This window comes from Heptranchias perlo, chromosome 2, assembly GCF_035084215.1.
Source record: "Heptranchias perlo isolate sHepPer1 chromosome 2, sHepPer1.hap1, whole genome shotgun sequence".
NCBI classification, from domain to species: Eukaryota; Metazoa; Chordata; class Chondrichthyes; order Hexanchiformes; family Hexanchidae; genus Heptranchias; species Heptranchias perlo.
Genome location: NC_090326.1, coordinates 19290924 through 19306949, shown reverse-complemented (window position 1 = coordinate 19306949; position 16026 = coordinate 19290924). Strand labels below are relative to the sequence as shown.

General features: G+C 46.4%; 1 protein-coding gene across 1 annotated transcript in view; it reads right to left on the bottom strand.

Annotated features, from left to right (window-relative positions):
• Positions 1-16026, bottom strand: part of LOC137335649 (collagen alpha-6(VI) chain-like) — a 136438-nt gene that overhangs the window by 19242 nt on the left and 101170 nt on the right. The window contains exons 28-30 of the mRNA XM_068000943.1: positions 8187-8222; positions 8023-8085; positions 5880-5942 (exon numbers count right to left, since the gene is read on the bottom strand). Of these exons, the coding sequence (XP_067857044.1) occupies positions 5880-5942; positions 8023-8085; positions 8187-8222 (162 nt within the window). The remainder of the gene's footprint in view (positions 1-5879; positions 5943-8022; positions 8086-8186; positions 8223-16026) is intronic.

The window sequence follows — 16026 nt, the reverse complement described above, 5'->3', positions numbered from 1 at the left end:
TAGTTCATTTAATTTATTCCTTATAAATGCAGTCCGTGCATTTATATATAGAACTCTTAGTTGGGCCACACACCTTAGCCTGACCTTCAGCTTTGATGCTGGGTTAATTGCCTTACGCCTTCTAGTTTTCACTTTATGTGTAGTGCCTAAAGTACACTTTCTTTCTGCTGCTCTACACTTTTCCCTTTCACTTGTTCTTGAACAACTGTTTGTACTATTTGTATTGTAAATTTCCCCTGGGTCTTCCCCTCTCTTGCTGCTCTCAACTTTATTCCCTTCTGACTCCCCACTCTGGTTCCCATCCCCCTGCCACTCTAGTTTAAACCTTCTTCAACAGCACTAGCAAACACCCCCTTGAGGACATTGGTCCCGGTCCTGCTCGGGTGTAACCCGTCCCGCTTGTACAGGTCCCACCTTCCCCAGAACCGGTCCCAATGTCCCAGGAATCTAAATCCCTCCCTCCTACACCATCCCTGCAGCCACACATTCATCCTGTCTATTCTCCTGTTCCTATACTCACTAGCACGTGGCACTGGTAGTAATCCTGAGATCACTACCTTTGTGGTCCTGCTTTTTAATTTATCTCCTAACTCCTTAAATTCACCTTGCAGGACCTCATCCCTTTTTTTACCTATATCATTGGTACCTATATGGACCACGACTACTGGCTGTTCACCCTCCCCCTCCAGAATGCCCAGCAGCCGTTCCGTGACATCCTTGACCCTAGCACCAGGGAGGCAACATACCATCCTGGAGTCATGTTTGCGGCCGCAGAAACGCCTATCTGTTCCCCTTACAATTGAATCCCCTATCACTATAGCCCTGCCACTCTTCTTCCTCCCCTCCTGTGCAGCAGAGCCACCCGTGGTGCCACGAACTTGGCTCTTGCTGCTTTCCCCAGATAAGTCATCTCCCCCAACAGTATCCAAAGCGGTATATCTGTTTGAGAGGGAGATGGCCCCAGGGGACTCCTGCTCTACCTGCCTAGTCCTTTTACTCTGCCTGGCGGTCACCATTTCCTTTCTGCCTGCGTAATCTTTACCTGCGGTGTGACCACCTCACTGAACATGCTATCCACGATAGTCTCAGCATCAAGGATGCTCCACAGTGAATCCACCCACAGCTCCAAGCTCTGAAATGCGGTTAGCCAGTAGCTGCAGCTGGACACACTTCCTGCACACATGGTCACCAGGGACACTGGTAGTGTCCATGACTTCCCACATAGTGCAGGAGGAGCATATCACGGGTGTGAGCTCTGCTGCCATGACTTGCCTTAGATTTACACTGCGTTCAGCTCTCAGACTCTCCTCCCGCTCTCGGTCTCTCCTTTTAAAAATGTCTTAAAGAGCCTGGAGGACCCCCACCAGTGCTATTTAAAGGGACCATGCAGGATTTACAGGTTAGTGGCTGGATTATTGCTTCTGGCTGCTGATGCATTTGTAACTGTTTTTGGAGGTCACCAATATTTGAAGACGAGGATGAGGGATCATAGCCTAACATTTAGAGCCAGGACGGGCAGGAATGAAATTAGCAAAAGCTTCTACACACAAACCGTGGGAGAAGTTTGGAACGCTCTTCTGCAAATGGCAGTTGATGCTAGCTCACTTGTGAATTTTAAATCTGAGATTGATAGATTTCTGTGAACCAAGGGTATTAAGGGATATGGAGTTAGGTCACAGATCAACCATGTTCTCAATGAATGGCGGAACAGGCTCGAGAAGCTAAACGCCACTGCCACTTGCTGCCTACCTGTTATGCGCCACCTTCTCCTGCAAGAATGCGGGACGTGTGTTTGGGTGATGTGCCTGTGTGTGGCCTGTGGGTTGTGGCTTGCAACAGTGATAATGCGTAATGGTGAGAGGAAGCATCTGACTGGAAGAGTTGAGTACTGATGGAAAGAGTTTGTTGGTATGTGGGTGATGGGGGTGTAGAGAGGTGCAGTTGGTAGGAGACGCCACTTGACAGTTGACCTCACTCACCTTGACCACTCGTGTCAAAGCATTGAACTTCTTCCTGCACTGCATCCATGTTCATGACGTTGTGCGCCTGGCATTGACTTCGTCCCCCGCTGCCTCCCACTGCCTTTCGAGTATATGTCTGGAGGGCCTCTTGTCCCCCTCCCCACCCCCCAATCCTGCAGATATAGGATGTCCCTCCTTTTGTCCACCTCTTGCACCAAGGCCTCTAGTGCATTAGCAGAGAACCTTGGTGCACGCACTCTCGCAGGCCTGGTACAAACTTGGACTGGCAAATTGCTGAGATGTGGCATGCAGATTGGAGGATGTGGGATTTAGTGATGCGCAACCTTTATTCAAAGTTTGAAAATATCTCAACAGTTTGTAAAAATAGGGACGGGACCTGCATCTGTGTTTTACGTGCGTGATGTCTGATCTCCGTTCAGACTCCGTGCAGACAGCAGACTGTTATTTTTAGCAAATTACAGGTACCTGCTACCTTTAAGAGATTTTGGCTGGCTGTCAGAAAGACAGACTGCCTTTAAGAGATTCGGGCTCCCCCTGCTGGTGGAAAGTGTGAATGTCATTCAATCCTCGTATCAATGCAGGTTTTTAAAACTTGGCTGAGGTAAATGCTCTGGCAAGACGAATGCCGAGCCCTGCCTGCGACGGAAGCACGGGGCGCAGGTTAATCGCAGATCGCGATACCCGCACCCGGTTTTGGGCGTTATTGACTTCTCCTCTAATGATTTCTAACTTGGTCTCAAAGAAGAGCTGATCCTGTTGGCATTGTGTTAACTCTCTCACACTGAGATTGTACATTGTTGCTGCCTGTTCATTATGTGGTAATGGCTTAAAATATACTTTATCAGCACAATCTTTCACAAACTTGTTCAGTCAGCTTTCCCTATAGATAAATTCCTATGAATTCAAGTAATCGAAAATATTTAATAAATGAGATGGTGGGTGATCATTGTAACTGCAGTAATCCAACTAATATCAGTCTTCCCTTTCCCCTATTAATTAGACAAAGACATATTTTCTCCTTGGCCTTTTAGATCAGATGGTGGTTATGACAAGTTTATTTTTCATCGTTTCAATGTCGCCGAGGTTGGGTTCAGCTTGTTGAGCCCAACCCTACAAGGAAGATCTTCACGTCCATCCATTCTAGCAAGGAAAACATGAACGGTGGCCTGAATTGTCCAGACTGTGATCTTGTCAGGGTCAAGTTGAAAGGTTACTGTCCCAGACTAAAATCCTTATTGGTCAGAAAAAGAAGAATGTCCATGTAAGCAATTAAAACGTACGTCAGGATTTATTGCAAGCTCAATTTATGAACAAGAGCCTCAACATCAAGCTTTGCAATATTAACATACCCTTTACATTTGTGTGACATTCCTGTGTTATTTCAACAGGCGTTAACCTATTTATTTTGTAGTTAGTTATTTTATTTCATTAAAGTTAACGCTTCTGTTAAAAAACAGTGGACAGAAGAATATCATACAAACACGTTAATATTGCAAACTCCACTAATAACTCTAAATAGGCCAATGTAAATTCTTACTTCTACAGTTTGATTTTACTGATTGCTGTTTTTGCCTCTTTTCCCCATTTTGCGTTGCTTGACCCTTTCATCCATAAAACTAACAGAAGCTTTTTCAAAGCCCGAATTTAAATGCTTTCGGGCTGGTATTACCAGCGAATAAAAAAGAAAATTGTCAAAACTCGATAAATCACCAAAATCCAAACAAATCTCTGAGAACTGGGATCCCTAACAATAAGATATATTTATTAAAAGTGAGAATTACAGATCATAGTTTCTGGTGTAGAGCAGCAGCTAGTCTCCTCTAGTGGATGCTTGTAAGTAAACTAACTCCATAAAGAACAACATTGCAATAACATCATATAACTACTCAACCTCTACACCTTCAACCACACAGCAATAAGTTGCAATTGCTCCTTATGGTGAATTCGAGTCTGCCACAGACCCCCTTCTAGGGTTCAGTGAGGTCAGTCGCTCCAATAAGTGATCGGAATGTTTTACTGTTCTGGGAGTTGACTCACTCTGCCCTACATCTACTTGTATGATAGGGTATCCCAGGCTTGTGACAATATCTCCTTATGACTTGAACCAGATATTCGTGGTTTCCACACAGGTACTGTTTCAATCTCTCTGAACCAATCAAACACTAATCAGGTAAGATGAGGCCTGATCCGAATCGATAAGCTGCTTTTTCACAGTAAGATGAAATTACAGAACAGCGATTTGTGAACAGACTCACTTCATTCATACAGTACAACTTATCTCCATCTAATAGTATTAAATTAAAAAGGCGCCATGCTTTCCCACATTAGTGGTTCACCTTACCTGACTCAAACAAGATAATATCCGACCATTCTCTCCCACACTCCAACTTTCTCGCACCCTATTGCTGCTGCACAACATTCTTTTTTTTAAAAGCCTCTATCTGTCTCTGTGTTTTATCTCTTGCTGCCCAGCATCAGCAACTTCCCAACACAATGGGTGTGAGGTTGTCGGGATAAATGAACAAATTGGTGTTTATTTACAGTTACTGGGGAACAACATCAAAGCTAGCTCAGTAGGATGTTAACTATTTATCATATTAGACACAACACAACATTTAGGGAAACTCCTTTTCCAATCTTTTCTATTGAAAAATGGTCAAAAAAGTCCCAAAATGTTTTATGGGTCCAAGTATTTTCCCGTAGGATATTGGTTCACAATACATCCATATAAATATCACATTATTATACTCAAAAAATCATACCAGCATCTTTCCTGATTATTGATGTTTGTGTTCATCGTATTATTTTTTATTCATACATTATAATTTACAAGTGGTGTCGTTTATTACCACTAGTGGATCCCCCTTGGCATTGTTCATTGAATGGTGTGCTGTTTAATTAGGGTGAAATGTCGCACCATGTAACGCATAATATATTAGTCTGCTGCTAAGGTGAGGCTATATCCTTCTATAGCCACAAAGTCTAATTACTGTCAACTAAACATTGGTTGAAGTCAGAATTAATTGTTCTTTGGGCTGCAGTTCAGAACCCAGGCTAAAGAAAAATGCGATTGTCAAGGTCAGAGGTTACAGACATTCTGGCCCCTAAGTCAGTTAATGTCGTTTGAATTATTGAGGGACTCTGCACATTCCAAATGACTGTCTTTATTATAAAAGAAAGTGTGACAGAAAATGGGCACGAGATAGATCGCAATTATTATATTATATTACTAGCAGCTCTCCCATGGCATTGCTCGCGGTGAGTCAGATGTCACGCATTTTGTAACAGAGATTTTTGTTAGGCAAGAGTATTAAGAGATCAGCCATGATCTAACTGAATGGTGGAACAGGCTGGAGGATCTAAATGGTCGACACTCCTGTTCCTATATTTCTACCTTGTTACGTTTGCAATTCTACAGAGTGTCTGCTCCTTTTGACACACCTGGTTGTAACGTACAGTAGAACAATAGGTATCACGAGCACCGATTTTATAAATGAGCTTCAAATACAACACTTCCCTTGGCTTGTGGGAACAGCAAAGTAGCATAGTATTGCTAGGGGGGAATAATGAAAAAAAAATTGCATAAAATTATCCAAAATCAGGAATAAAATCAACTTTAGCAGACTTTGAGCAATTACTTTAAACAGGCAAAGGATGCTGAGTTTCATGTACAGAAAAATATTTCTACCCAGACTGAATTTCTAGAACCTTCTCACAGCTTTGCTTGGACAGCTGTTTTGTTCTATTTTTCTTAATTGGAAAAACATTCCTTTCGTAATCTCAAGCATTATTAGATTTGTAAATAGAATATGAATGATAAACAAATGGCACAATCACTGGAGATATTTAGCAACAAGGCATTCCGTTTTCTACTGCCCAAGTAGCCGAGAACCTTACCCGTGCTCCTGGAGGTCCTGCTTCTCCTGCAGCTCCCAGTTCACCAGAACGGCCAGAGTCCCCCTGAAACAGAAAGGTCAATTTATATTCATTTAAAACACTGAAGAACTCTCACTTCTTTAAAATATCCTTACCCACACTGGCTTCTAAATACAGTAAATATTTAAATTCATGTTTTAGTGAAATTTCAGATCTCACAAGCAGTGTGGGGTCTGGAGCAGTGTTACGATGTTTAGCTGCTTAAACATCTGGCCTGTCCCTTTAAGGCCACAGCCCTAAATACGCAAGATTCAAGTAACTCTGCTTAGAAGCTGCTGAGGTCAGTCAGAGAGCGATTGCAAACTGTTTGCATATTTCAGAGTCCAAGTCAGGCACTGCATTTGTTTCGCTGTTCCTCTGTAACAAGGCATGACACTTTGATGTGTGGTTTCTGGAATGTGATGGGTACACGCTAGATGCAAGGCTTTTATATATACTGGCGTTGCTCATGATGAGTCATATGTTCCGCTGTTGCTGGGGGAGGGTGGTTGCTGGGATGGAAGTGTGGGAGGGATGCACATACTTTGCATATCAAGTGTGTTGCCTGATGTGATGGACAGATTGTACGCTGGATACAACACCTTACATATATTAGTGGATCTCCCGTGGCATCACTCGCAAGTTGTCTGGGGTCTGGGACACATTTGTGATATTTAGTTGCTAACCTAGCATGTCCCTTTAAGGCCATTGCTCTAAATAGGCAAATGCAGGTCATTGTATCTACTTGTAAACTAATAACACCAACTAGAGGCCAGTTGTAAGAGCCGGTAAACTCCAGGCTCCAGATCAGTGACAAAATTTACTAAGTATTATCTCTTTGTATTTGCATTAATTCGAATTCTCCAATAATTTTAATTAAGCAATGTAAATAACATAAGAAAGTAGGAATTTAATGCTAAGAAACCTTGAATTATAGGATAATTTGAAGTAAGGATTTTAAATTAAAAGTATACTGTACTATTCTGTTGCTAAGGCCATAAAGCAAGCGAACAAAGCTCAAGTCAATAAGAGCTTAATTGTTCCTCGTAAGAGAACTGTGCAAATTAGAAAATGTTTGTAAATTTTATGCTCCAGATCAAATGCACCCAGTATTAAATAACTAGTTTTCTTTCTTGTTACAGATGCAAAGCAATCATAAAAAAAAGTATGATCTTTCTTGTATGGTGTCAGGAGTGTGAGGGGCAAAACATGTGTTAGATGCAATGTAACATGGATTTCTTGTGGCAGTCCTCATGCTAAGCTTGTTGATACACAGTTTTAAAAAGACAGCAGTGTTATACCATTGTAATGGAGAATGTATTATTCTAAAGGTCACTGCAGTACAACGGGCAGGATTTACAAACAGCAAGTGAAGGCACGCTCTGCCATCGTTCGTCACACTCAGAATCCTGAACTGCCTTTTGGAGCCAAAATGAAAAAGGGGGAGGGTCTTGCCATGATTGACAAAGACAACAACTAATCATAAGAAACATGTGCATTTACAGAAGGGATGATCAGCAAAGCCCAATTCAGTAACTCAAACTTCAGCCACATACTTCAAAGTGAGCCTCAGGCTCATGGCACAGAAACAGGCCTCTCTTGAGAAAACTATTTTCAGGGATTTACAACATTTTCCAGCCACTTCTGTGAGTGAGAATAAGCATTTTATGCAGAATTGGTTCATTATTTTGTGATCTTATGTTACAAATGTTACTTTTACCATTAAATTTTCAGCTTGGGGGGGTGGGGGGAATTGAAACATGTTCACCTAATTTTGGGGAGTGATTTGATTGGTTCAGCTTTTCCCTTTTATCGGTAGCTAGTGCTCATGTTTTTTTGATCATCATTATTGGTGGCTCTCATTCCTGCTCACCGATCTGTTACCCTGACTACCGACCCCGTTACTTGGGACAGCTGACTGCAACTCGGTTCGAGATTCAGGGTCCTCTTATAACCAGGAATCGCTACGGTGACGGTGCCTTCAATTATTGTCAAGCAGAGAGGAACTTCTTAAAACCCTTTTGTTTTTTGCTAGAAGGACCTGCCTTTCCAAATCTGGTTGGTGGGGGGGGGGCGGGGGGGTTAAAAAGGTTTGAACTTTAGGTGAACACAATAAATATCATACCCTGCGCCCTCTTATTCCTTTAGGTCCTCTCCCACCAAGGATTCCGGGGACACCGTCCTCTCCCTGAAAATTCAGAACACAATGTAGATAAATAACTGGCTCATGTCCTTTAGTACAGGTCTAAAAAGAAAAATTGCACATCTTTTTACCAATGTAACCAGTACCTGCAGACCAGGATAACCAGGAAACCCTTGAACTCCCTGAATCAAAAGAAGACAAAATAAATTAGACCCCACCGTTCATTTGTTGGCACAATTATCATCATATCATTAAAGTGGAAGTGCATTATAACGAAAGAAAACTATTTATACGGCAGCTTATTACTTTTCTCTCTTCACACATGATGAATTATTTTGAAATACAGCGGGGTAGATGTTGACTTTGTGGGATAGTGTGAAGTCAATAGAAATAAAAATGGGGAGAGATGTAAAACGGGCTGTCGATTTTATACCATCCGTTTTACACTAACCCACAAAGTCAAAATTACCCCAGTGACTGTTTTTATGTAGACAACACAGCAGCCATTTTGCACAAAGCAAGATTCCACATCGAGCAACGGCCAGTTTTCGGGGGGACACTGGCTGAAGGAAGAAAGTTGGCCAGGACAGTGGGAAAAATCCCTGCTCTTCTTCAACTAGGGACGAGAGATTTTTAGCATTCACCCAAAGTGCTGGAACGGGCCGACTGAGCTGCAATCTGCATGTTGGCTGAAGGACAGCACTTCCATTAATGTAGCACTCCCTCAGTACTGTACTGGAGTGTCGGCCTAGATTATGTGCTCAAGTCCTGATATGGGACTCAAACCACAACCATCTGGCTTAGAGGCAAGAGCGCTAGCAACTGAGTAAAAGCTGATGCCACTTGCTTGTAATCCAAATGAAATAAAGAGACGTTTCCATTCATTTATCAGTAGCTCAGCCATCTCTTGATACTCCATTTTAGAATTGTTGGTTAGAGGCAGCCATTTTGTGTAGAACTTTCCCTGTGCAATCATTCACTGGTATCGTAGGTGGAGAATTCTACCCACGGTCCATAAAGAATTTCTCCTTTAAAGATGGAACATATCACAAAAGATACACTCACTTCCTGTATACCTCGGGCATTATGGCCTTATTAGTATTAAAAGAAAAAAGAAAGACTTGCATTTATATAGCGCCTTTCACGACTTCAAGATGTCCCAAAGTGCCTTACAGCCAATTAAGTATTTTTGATGTGTAATTACTGTTGTAATGTAGGAAACGCAGCAGCCAATTTGCACATAGCAAGGTCCCACAAACAGTAATGAGATAAATGACCAGATAATCTGTTTTAGTGATGTTGGTTGAGGGATAAATATTGGTCAGGACACCGGGGAGAACTCCTCTGATCATCTTCGAATAGTGCCAGGGGATCTTTTACATACACCTGAGAGGGCATATGGCAACCTCGGTTTAATGTCTCATCTGAAAGAAGGTACCTACGACAGTGCAGCACTCTCTCAGTACTGCACTGGAGCGTCAGCCTAAATTACGGGCTCAAGTCACTGGAGTGGGACTTGAACCCACGACCTTCTGACTCAAAGGTGAGAGGCACGGCTGACAGATATATATATATATATATATATAGAGGTGACACAGCTTTGAAACACTACGGGCCCGATATTAGGAGGGAGGCGGGTTGGCAGCGGGGAGTCGACTGGGCGCGTGGGTAATGCGCCCAGTGAATTCAGGGTGCTCCCCATGTGATCACAGCCTAATTGAAGGTACTTACGCATGCTTCTGGGTTTCCCGTTCCAGACCTGTGCAGCATCACAGGCTGTCAGCAGGAGGAGCCCTATTTAAAGGGGCAGTCCTCCAATGTTCCTCCTGCAGCAAAGAACCAATTTTGGATCATGGGTTCTCTGACTCCTCACTCCAGGTGCTGCTCGATGGGGTGAGGAGGAAGAAGGAATTTTTTTTCCCATCGGATAGGAGGAGTTTGCCTCCCTCCACCACCAAGAAGGCCTGGCTGGAGGTGGCCAAGGAGGTCAGCAGCAGCGGCAATGTGTGCCGAACCTGGGTCCAGTGCAGGAAGCGCTTTAATGACCTAACCAGGTCAGCCAAAGTGAGTATACTTACGTATTCTCCCACACTCCGTCTTCCACATCACCTCCACCACCACACAACTCCTTCTGCACTGCCACCACACGCTCTCGTATCACTCCTCACATCCACTCAACCATCATCCTCACCTTGCCTGCACTTACTCACCGCCCCTGTTCCCATTCGAACACTACCACGCAACCCAATCCTCGTACAATCTCATGGCTATGTCTCACACACACCCTCCCATGCATCTCCCTCACGCTCACCCCCACCCACACCAATGCATGCAGCGGGTCACTATGCAACCATCACTCAATCACGCCTCTCTGTGTTTTGCCTTGATAGGAGAAGAGATGCCAGAATGCCCGGGAGAGGGCAAGGACCGAAGGGAGCTCGCCACACCAGGTGGCCTTAACAGATGCGGAGCAGCAGGCACTCAAAATAAGCCGGATGCCGGAGTGCCTGTCCGTGGCAGACGCCAAGACTGGGAGCGCACAAGCAGCTGGTGACAGAAATCGAACACTCAGCTTTCATGATAGTGAATGACCTTAGCATCACTTGGCATCTGCAGCACCTCAACATCTGTCCACATGCTTAATATTGCTTTCTGTTCTCTTGCAGGGCCATCTGCGAGCGCCGTTACGGCGGAGGGCGAATCCTCAGAGGACCTGCCGGCCTCTGAGGGGGCATCGTCACATCTGAGTCAGCCATCCACCAGCGCAGATACACACACCTCGGTGGGTCCCCGTCCTCACTTAGTTGGGCTTGCACATGGTGAAACACCACGCACATGTGAGCACGAGCAGACCCTAGTGGCAGGGGCAGCCGTGGAGAGTCCACGTCATTGGGAGCACTCTTCTCCAGGCTCTGCTCAGCTGGACCCAGAAGCTGAACCCTGGGGGCCAGCCATAAAAAGGAGAGTCATCGAGGGGCAGCAGCACATTGCCGAGGTACTGGAACAATTGCCACGCGCACTCTCCACAATCGCACAGAGGATGGAGGAGTCCAACTCCTGCATGAGTGGAATGGTGGCACAGGTAAGGGAGGGAATCTCTGAGATACTGTCACAGGGACGTGAAGGCATCTCTGAGATAGTGTCGCGGGTAAGTGCGAGAATGACTGCGATGGAGGAAAGGCTAGCCTTCAGATTCAGGGTGAGCAACATACTGCCCCCTTAAACAGGCTGATAGATACCTTACAAATGGCCTTCCAAGGCTTCACACATGTCCTCCAAACTGTCGCCCAGCAGGGTGGAAGGAATGATGCGGGCCTGGGCCACGAGAGGGATGATGGTGAAAGGGGACATGGAAGTGGGGACGCCACTCAAAGCGCTCCCAACGTCTCACCAGTTGCCCTCCTCTAAACCAGTACCTGCAATGCTACCCCCACTCCAGGTGGTCGAGTCTGCCCCTGCACAGGTGCAGATGGAGCAGTCTTTGGAGGGGCCCTCACGGGCTCCGAAACCCAGAGAGCGTCTGCGCAAAGCATCTCATTGGTCAGGGCATGGACAAGAGCAACTTGCCACTACCTCTGCTGAAGCTACGGGGGTAGCACCACATAGGGGTTCCTGTAAACGTAAGGCGAAGGTTTTGTGAGTACAAAGGGGATGCACAAGGGTGTAAGACAAAATGTCATGGTTTTTGATTTACTTTTGTTTCTTTTGCAAAAAAACATTAAAAATTGTTATCACCAATACTGCCACGTCTTTGCAAATCTTGTCTGGTTTGTGCAATAATGCCCTTTCCTGAGGATCACCATGAAGACCCACAACTGATGCCACCCAATGTGTCACTGCAGAGTGGGTGTAGGTGTATTTGCAAGGCTGTTTTGTGCAGATGACTGAGAGATGCCAGCGATGTCCCCGGTGGCACCCTGGAAGGATGCAGAGAAGATGGTGCTCGGGCCAGCCGGGAGCAGCTCAGCATCAAGGAGACTGCAGGTGTCCACGACTACATGTCGAGTGACTCTGCGCCTCCGTGTGCACTGCTCCTCAGAGAGATCCAGGAAGTTGAGCCTCAGTCTGTAGACCCTTTGGCGAGGGTAGTACCTTCCGCGACGCATCTCTCTCTGCGGTTGCCCTCCCTCCTGTTGTGCAGGTGGATGTGTCACAGCACTGTGTTGTGGAGCGCCACGTGTCAGAGGCGGACGATGTGGCCGGCGAGGCTGATGATGCTGTTCGCCCTCCAAGGAGGTCATGACTGCAGCTATGGCAGCCCCCATCCGGAAGATGTATGTTTGAGAGGGTCCGCAACATAGGTAAATGTGTCTACACGCCAGGGTTGAGGTTGCAATTTTGTGATTTTTTTGTGTTTGGAGGAGGGTGGTGGAGGCCAAACTTTGTCCCAAGTGACAGAGTGGCCTCCTGCAACGAGTGAGGGTCTCCCCCCCACACACCTGTCAAATAGGGTACAGTAGCATAGTGGTTATGTTACTGGACTAGTGATCCAGAGGCCTGGACTAAAATCCGGAGTCATGAGTTCAAATCCCACCACGGCAGCTGGCGAATTTAAATTCAATTAATTAATTAAATTCAATTAATTAAATAAAAAATCTAGAATTAAAATACTAGTATCAGTAATGGTGGCCACGAAACTACCGGATTGTCGTAAAAACCCATCTGGTTCACTAATGTCCTTTAAGGAAGGAAACCTGCCGTCCTTACCAGGTCTGGCCTATATGTGACTCCAGACCCACAGCAATGTGGTTGATTCTTAATTGCCCTCTGAAATGGCCCAGCAAGCCACTCAGTTGTAAAATCTCGCTACGAAAAGTCATAATAAGAATAAAACCGGACAGACCACTAGGCACTGGACACAACAATGGCAAACCAAGCCCAGTCGACCCTGCAAGGTCCTCCTTACGAACATCTGGGGACTTGTGCCAAAATTGGGAGAGACTGTCCCTCAGACGAGTCAAGCAACAGCCTGACAAAGCCACACTCACAGAATCATATCTTTCAGCCAATGTCCCAGACTCTTCCATCAACATCCCGGGGCAGGTCCTGTCCCACCGGCAGGACAGACCCACCAGAGATGGTGGTACAGTGATATACAGTCAGGAGGGAGTGGCCCTGGGAGTCCTCAACATTGACTCTGGACCCCGGACCCCATGAAATCTCATGGCATCAGGTCAAACATGGGCAAGGAAACCTCCTGCTGATTACCACCTACCGTCCTCCCTCAGCTGATGAATCAGTCCTCCTCCATGTTGAGCACCACTTGGAGGAAGCACTGAGGGTAGCAAGGGCACAAAACGTACTCTGGGTGGGGGACTTAAATGTCCATCACCAAGAGTGGCTCGGTAGCACCACTACTGACTAAGCTGGCCGAGTCCTGAAGGACATAGCTGCCAGACTTGGCCTGCGGCAGGTGGTAAGCGAATCAACTCAAGGGAAAAGCTTACTTGACCTCGTCCTCACCAATCTACCTGTCGCAAATGCATCTGTCCATGACTGTATTGGTAGGAGTGACCACCTCACAGTCCTCGTGGAGATGAAGTCCCGTCTTCGCACTGAGGACACCATCCAACGTGTTGTGTGGCACTACCACCGTGGCTAAATGGGATAGATTCAGATCAGATCAAGCAGCTCAAAACTGGGCATCCATGAGGCGCTGTGGGCCATCAGCAGCAGCAGAATTGTATTCCAGCACAATCTGTAACCTCATGGCCCGGCATATTCCTCACTCTACCATTACCAACAAGCCAGGGGATCAACCCTGGTTCAATGAGGAGTGTAGAAGAGCATGCCAGGAGCAGCACCAGGCGTACCTAAAAATGAGGTGCCAACCTGGTGAAGCTACAACTCAGGACTACATGCGTGCTAAACAGTGGAAGCAACATGCTATAGATAGAGCTAAGCGATTCCACAACCAACGGATCAGATCAAAGCTCTGCAGTCCTGCCACATCCAGTCGTGAATGGTGGTGGACAATTAAACAACTAACGGGAGGAGGAGGCTCTGCAAACATCCCCATCCTCAATGATGGCGGAGTCCAGCACGTGAGTGCAAAAGACAAGGCTGAAATGTTTGCAACCATCTTCAGCCAGAAGTGCCGAGTGGATGATCCATCTCGGCCTCCTCCCGATATCCCCACCAGCACAGAAGCCAGTCTTCAGCCAATTCGATTCACTCCACATGATATCAAGAAACGGCTGAGTGCACTGGATACAGCAAAGGCTATGGGCCCCAACAACATCCCAGCTGTAGTGCTGAAGACTTGTGCTCCAGAACTAGCTGCGCCTCTAGCCAAGCTGTGCCAGTACAGCTACAACACTGGCATCTACCCGACAATGTGGAAAATTGCCCAGGTATGTCCTGTCCACAAAAAGCAGGACAAATCCAATCCGGCCAATTACCGCCCCATCAGTCTACTCTCAATCATCAGCAAAGTGATGGAAGGTGTTGTCGACAGTGCTATCAAGCGGCAATTATTGACCAATAACCTGCTGACCGATGCTCAGTTTGGGTTCCGCCAGGACCACTCGGCTCCAGACCTCATTACAGCCTTGGTCCAAACATGGACAAAAGAGCTCAATTCCAGAGGTGAGGTGAGAGTGACTGCCCTTGACATCAAGGCAGCATTTGACTGAGTGTGGCACCAAGGAGCCCTAGTAAAATTGAAGTCAATGGGAATCAGGGGGAAAACTCTTCAGTGGCTGAAGTAATACCTAGCGCAAAGGAAGATGGTAGTGGTTGTTGGAGGCCAATCATCTCAGCCCCAGGACATTGCTGCAGGAGTTCCTCAAGGCAGTGTCCTCGGCCCAACCATCTTCAGCTGCTTCATCAATGACCTTCCCTCCATCATAAGGTCAGAAATGGGGATGTTCGCTGATGATTGCACAGTGTTCAGTTCCATTCGCAACCCCTCAAATAATGAAGCAGTCCGAGCCCGCATGCAGCAAGACCTGAACAACATCCAGGCTTGGGCTCATGAGTGGCAAGTAACATTCGCGCCAGATAAGTGCCAGGCAATGACCATCTCCAACAAGAGAGTCTAACCACCTCCCCTTGACATTCAACGGCATTACCATCGCCGAATCCCCCACCATCAACATCCTGGGGGTCACCATTGACCAGAAACTTAACTGGACCAGCCATATAAATACTGTGGCTACGAGAGCAGGTCAGAGGCTGGGTATTCTGCGGCGAGTGACTCACCTCCTGACTCCCCAAAGCCTTTCCACCATCTGCAAGGCACAAGTCAGGAGTGTGATGGAATACTCTCCACTTGCTTGGATGAGTGCAGCTCCAACAACACTCAAGAAGCTCGACACCATCCAAGATAAAGCAGCCCGCTTGATTGGCACCCCATCCACCACACTAAACATTCACTCCCTTCACCACCGGCGCACCGTGGCTACAGTGTGTACCATCCACAGGATGCACTGCAGCAACACACCAAGGCTTCTTCGACAGCACCTCCCAAACCCGCGACCTCTACCACCTAGAAGGACAAGAGCAGCAGGTACATGGGAACAACACCACCTGCACGTTCCCCTCCAAGTCACACACCATCCCGACTTGGAAATATATCGCCGTTCCTTCATCGTCGCTGGGTCAAAATCCTGGAACTCCCTTCCTAACAGCACTGTGGGAGAACCATCACCACACGGACTGCAGCGGTTCAAGAAGGCGGCTCACCACCACCTTCTCAAGGGCAATTAGGGATGGGCAATAAATGCCGGCCTTGCCAGCGATGCCAACATCCCATGAACGAATTTTTAAAAAATGGACCTTTGCAGCTGCCACAAGCTGGTGGCTGCAACGCGTCCATTTCAACTGGGAATGTCTCCCCCAGTACGGGAAACAGTATCAGTTGACCTGAAAATCCCACCCCTCCTAAAATATCCTCCAAATCAGGTCTCCTAACGACCTGAAGTATCCAATTAATTGATTTAAGTGGGATCCCGCCGGCTTTACTTGCCGGTGGGAGTCCCGCAC